We start from the raw sequence: 5,650 nt of genomic DNA, 5'->3' as shown, positions 1-5,650 counted from the left end.
GGAGAACTATGGGGAAAAACACTGACCCCCATAGTTCTCCTTTAAACATGCTTGAGAATTTAATAAGTCAGATTCTTCGGGGTAGAGAATGTTTGTCAGTTATATTTTCTATTATGTGTATTGTATTAATAGTTTATTTACTGTTATTATCAATATATTTGAAATGTGTTACTAAAAATTGAATAAAACAGAGGCCACAACTGCCCCCACTGGCCGAACTCTGGCTGACTGGGTTCGTACCAAGCCCAGGCTCATCTCTAGTCAGAATGAGATGAATTGTGTGTTAGAATACACATTATAGTGTTTATAGCATCAACTCCTGCAGTATACAACTTCCGTCACTAGATGGCAGTGTTCTGTTATATCTCTATGGTATATATCTCTGTTGTATTGAATAAGGTAGATAATAAAGCTGCGGCTTCCTTCCTGTTTCCAAGCCATGTGAAGCATGCGTATCTGACTGTGCGCTTGTGTTTCTCTTAGGGTTGCCACCTGTCCAGGATTCACCCGGACAGTTCGGGTTTTGAATGCTGTGTTTCATGGCAGCAGAAACCCGGACACAAGATGTCAGGCAGACAGGGGCAACCAAAATTAATAAAGGGTCTACTGGTCCCCCACTGTACAGTCTCGACTGTGATATTTACATATGAATAAGCCGCGACTCCAAAAAAATGTCTAGGCGTCACTAGAGTGTTCGGGTTTCGCTTGAAGAAAAGGTGGCAACCCTAGTTTCTCTGTGAGGCTGTGCAAGAAGTTCCAACATTGTGACCACGCGCTCTCTGTGGCTTTTATTGTGATTGATTTTATCGTAGCAGTCGCTCAGCATCGATGTCTAACACACAGACAGGAAATAGAGGAAGACTCTACAAATATATGAGCATGGAAATCTGGAACAGCAAGCGATGGGAACCTCTGAAATAATAAAATGTCCATGCACCGAAAATGCGCCGTAACTTCCCACCTCCGTCATCACAGTGTATTTTGATTGGTGGGAAATGACAAATCGGCGGAAGCCAATCCATTGAATATACCCGGAGGTGTCCATGAATGCAAATATACATGAAACAGGTGCCCCTGATAGGAATTGCTCTTTTGTGCATGCGGGCAAATCTTCTCATCAGCACACGTTACCTCCATACAGAGTCCCTCCCCCAATGGTTGCCATTCCTAGTGATATTTCCAGTCCTCCTCCCAGTCCTCCAACAGGTCATGTTCTGTGATCTTCCCTCATACGGAACACGTGGAGTTACCAAACCTTCTACATGGATCTCACCTCCGGCCAAGATGGACTCTTGAAGAATCCTGAAGACTTGACCTGTTGGAGGACCTCGAGGACTGTTATAGGTGAGAACTTTCCTCTTGAGTTCCCATATGAGGGAGTCCCACTTTCCCTGTCCAGATCTTCATTTATTTTATAACATGGAGAGTGGTTCAGGAAGAATGGGAACACCCCTCGGTGGGAGGAACACACGAGGAAGGCAGCGAAAGAAGCTGGAAGATGTAACCATTGGACAGACAGCCAACCCAAGCAGACTCCGTCTAAAAGCAAAGCATCACTTCTGTGCCGGCCCTTTAAAGCTGAACTCCAGGCAACGGGCTGAATACATCAAATACACATACTTAAGCCAGCCCAAAGGATTTCTGCCTATCCAGTACTGAGATTTATGCAGCTCCGCCACTGAAAACGTGCCATAACTTTCCATCTCTGTAATCACGATGTATTTTGATTGGTGGGAAATGACAATTTCATTGACTATACCCTGAGGTCTCCATCAACACAGGACAGAAGACTTGGCTTTTCTCTGGTCTGTTAAGTAACATTTACAGGTCTGTTCCCTCCTCTAACCTGTGACTGGACAGTGAGAAGAGAAGCAGCAGAACCATGAGCTCATCTCTCTTCTCCTATCAGCATGTTCTTTGCACATGATTGGCTCATTGTGCTGCTTCTCCCTCCCCCAGTCTTAGCTTTGCTTTACAGGGGCCTACATGAGGCTGATGGCAAGTCAACGTCACATACTTTCACTGCTTGCCTTACATTGAATGATGAATTGGTGAGTAGAGAGCCTCATTATTTGGGTCTTCCATATCTGCCTGGAGTTCAGCTTTGAGCGCCGGGAAGGTCTGAAGCTTCGAATGACAGGAAAGGAGTAGGGAACAAATGGTGGAAACCTGAGAGATAGGAGAGGACAGTACCATGGCAGACCCTCCTCAGGCTCCGAGGATCTTCTTCACTAGGTATCCAGGCACAGAGTAAAGGAAGAGGCCCACCATGAGGAGAAGAAGGATGAGGATGAGGATTTTCAGGATCAGCCAGCGGTAAGTATGCCAGATGAAGTAGCGGAAAGACTTCAGGGGGTTGAGAAACCAAATGAAGCTTGTGTCTGGCCGGCTGGTGGTGGAAGGAGGAGGAAATCAGAAGACAAGCAGCCAGAGAATAATGAGAGCGTCAACTGAGGGTCACATGGGAGACTGAGCGGATGTTAGCATGCATGACCTTCCCTGTTCTTCTGCCTGAGGAGCTACAATGAGGTCTTTATTGTATTTCCTCATAATACTTCTTCCCTATGCTCCTCAGCTCCATCTAATGGCCATAATACTTCTCTCCTATGCTCCTCAGCTCCATCTAGTGGCCATAATACTTCTTTCATCTAGTGGCCATAATACTTCTTCCCTTTGCTCCTCAGCTCCATCTAGTGGCCATAATACTTCTTCCCTATGCTCCTCAGCTCCATCTAGTGGCCATAATACTTCTTCCCTTTGCTCCTCAGCTCCATCTAGTGGCCATAATACTTCTTCCCTATGCTCCTCAGCTCCATCTAGTGGCCATAATACTCCTCATTCAGTTGTTATTCAGTTCTGGCCATTTGCAGGGCTAATAAGTAATCAATTGTAAAATAAAAGGCATGGGAAGCCGGCCACGGCCACGGGGGACACGTACTAATGGCATAAATTCAGAAATTGCAAAATTTTTTGCCTTCCCAGAATTGTCAGACCAACAAAGACTGACAATAGGGCAGCTGTGAACTGGCCCTTTTATAGAAAAGGGGCGGGGTTATCCATTCCTTCAGATTATTGGCTCTTGTGGCTCAGCTGACCAAGGAACAAAGGCCATGCCCTGCATTATCGGATGTTACTTTCTCCTGTTGATGAACCTGTAACTTTGGGATTCTCGAGGATTTGCTTGGAACCCGAACCCTATTGGCCATCCACAAAATACTAACTCCTCCTCTTCTATAATTGTAACCCTCTATTCATTTCCTGTGGGACAGAGAACTTGCGGAAGGTCAATGATGTCACCAGTATCCCACCCCTTTGTTTACATGCAGCATAAGGTAACATCATTGATCTCATACAGCCATGTGGCCATATAAGGTCAATGATGTCACCAGTGTCTCCTCCCTTTTTTTACACACAGCTATAAGGGCGGGGAATGCCCTGGCCACAGCTGATTGGGCCGCCACTGACAGCCTCTTTCCAGGTTCAGCCCAAACCTGAGCTCATCCCTATCACTCAGATGAGTGAATATTCACTTTGCAGATTGAATGGTCTCTATTCCATAAGTAAATTTGCTGTTCCATATTTTCAATACTTTTTCACCTGTAGATTTGCAGACTCTCCCTCTGGGTTCTACATAGCCGGCCACGCCCACTTACAATGTATGGACAACTTATGAGCAACTCAGAGTGAGGTCATTCCTCCTGATAAGGGACAACTAACCCCCATAGAGAGTCTATCAGCTTCCATCAGACTGAGAGACCTGGGCTGCGACCGAGAGGGGGGGACGGGACAGTGAAGTACAACTATTGTACAATGCTACGCAGCAGCAAGCGAAGCGCGTGCATGTACTGAAACAACTATGGCTGTTTCCATGAACCTCTGTCCGCATGCTTTCTATAGGAAGACAGATATCAGAACGTATCCATGTATTGATAGGAATGTATACAGCACATGGATAACATAAAGATGGATGACTTAAAGGGACCCCGTCACCACCTGACAGCATTGCCTGAGCATTGGAATCATGTGACTGGAGCCTGCAATATACTTTTCAGCGCCCTGCAAATATCTAAACATTTACCGCGTGCGGATATACGCCAAAATGAACGTTCTTCAATTGTTTCTTTACAGGGAAATGTATTTTTGAATTTTTTCATGTAATATCAGATTATGGCCACTAGATGGCAACATGGTCACAGGTCCATCCAGTTCAACCTATGTATGTATATATATATGTATGTGTGTGTGTGTGTGTGTGTCTGCGTGTGTGTGTGTGTGTCTGCGTGTGTGTGTGTGTCTGCGTGTGTGTGTGTGTCCTCGTGTATGTGTCCGTGTGTTTGTGTGTGTATGTGTGTCTGCGTGTGTATGTGTATGTGTCTGTATGTGTGTGTGTATGTGTGTGTGTGTGTCTGCGTATGTGTGTATGTGTCCTCGTGTATGTGTGTGTGTATGTGTCTGTGTGTGTGTATGTGTCCGTGTGTTTGTGTGTGTGTATGTGTGTCTGCGTGTGTATGTGTCCTTGTGTGTGTATGTGTATGTGTCTGCGTGTATGTGTCTGCGTGTGTGTGTGTGTGTGTGTATGTGTCCGTGTGTTTGTGTGTGTGTATGTGTGTCTGCGTGTGTATGTGTCCTTGTGTGTGTATGTGTATGTGTCTGCGTGTATGTGTCTGCGTGTGTGTGTGTATGTGTCCGTGTGTTTGTTTGTGTGTGTATGTGTGTGTGTCTGCGTGCATATGTATGTATGTGTGTGTGTGTGTGTATGTGTCTGCGTGCGTGTGTGTATGTGTCCTCGTGTGTGTGTGTGTCTGTGTGTGTGTATGTGTCTGCGTGTGTGTATGTATCTGCGTGTATGTGTGTGTGTGTGTATATGTATGTGTGTATATGTGTGTGTGTGTCCTCGTGTGTGTGTCTGTGTATGTGTCTGCGTGTGTGTGTGTGTCTGCGTGTGTGTATGTATCTGCGTGTATGTGTGTGTGTGTGTATATGTATGTGTGTATATGTGTGTGTGTGTGTGTGTGTGAATATTTGGGTGTAGTATTTCCCATATTCTTGTATATTTAGTGAACCCGGAAACTCATATAAAAGTTTCCAGCATTTATCTATGTTATCAGCGGATATCACTGGCTGCGGAAGGGAATTCCACATTTTTACTCCTCTCACAGTACAAAACCCCCTTCCGCAGAGATTAAAGATTAAAGCGAGCTCACGCAAGGTAACAATGAAACCTTTCCGTCACCTCCGGCCAGGCCAGTGATTGACCGTGTAGGGTGTGATCGCTGCGGATCGACGTGAGGAGAGACTCTGCGGAATTATGAGAACATGTGACTGCGGATGAGCTCATACTTATCTCACTCACTTTGGTTTTTCCAGAGGATCCGGCTCATTGCGGCCGAGGCCGGCCGGGGATTTCTCTGCCTCTTCCGCTGTTAGTAGGTGGAGCTCTGCCTCCACTTTACCCTGGGGGCAAAAGAATATATATAAGTGTATATTATTATTATTATAGTCTAAATCCTGCCATTTATTAGCGCTGGATAGAATGGGGAGTAGATGTTATTGTGACTCATTGGGGACAGCAATACAAAACATTGTCAGACACCCAGCCCCACTCCCTCATTCAGGAGCCAGACCCTCCTATTCAGGAATCAGACCCCTC

General features: G+C 45.7%; 1 protein-coding gene across 1 annotated transcript; it reads right to left on the bottom strand.

Annotated features, from left to right (window-relative positions):
* Window positions 1-2,199: 2,199 nt before the first annotated feature.
* Window positions 2,200-5,454, bottom strand: LOC108802782 (otoferlin-like; the record flags this gene model as incomplete). Its single annotated transcript, XM_018574639.1, has 2 exons — window positions 2,200-2,389; window positions 5,354-5,454. Coding segments are annotated over 2 exons (282 nt in total), but the record flags the coding sequence as incomplete, so codon positions are not given.
* Window positions 5,455-5,650: the final 196 nt, after the last annotated feature.

Source organism: Nanorana parkeri, unplaced genomic scaffold (assembly GCF_000935625.1).
Source record: "Nanorana parkeri isolate BGI_ZX_2015 unplaced genomic scaffold, ASM93562v1 scaffold3114, whole genome shotgun sequence".
Lineage (NCBI taxonomy): Eukaryota > Metazoa > Chordata > Amphibia > Anura > Dicroglossidae > Nanorana > Nanorana parkeri.
The sequence above is the reverse complement of the archived record's forward strand: the minus strand, read 5'-3'. Positions and strand labels throughout refer to the sequence as shown.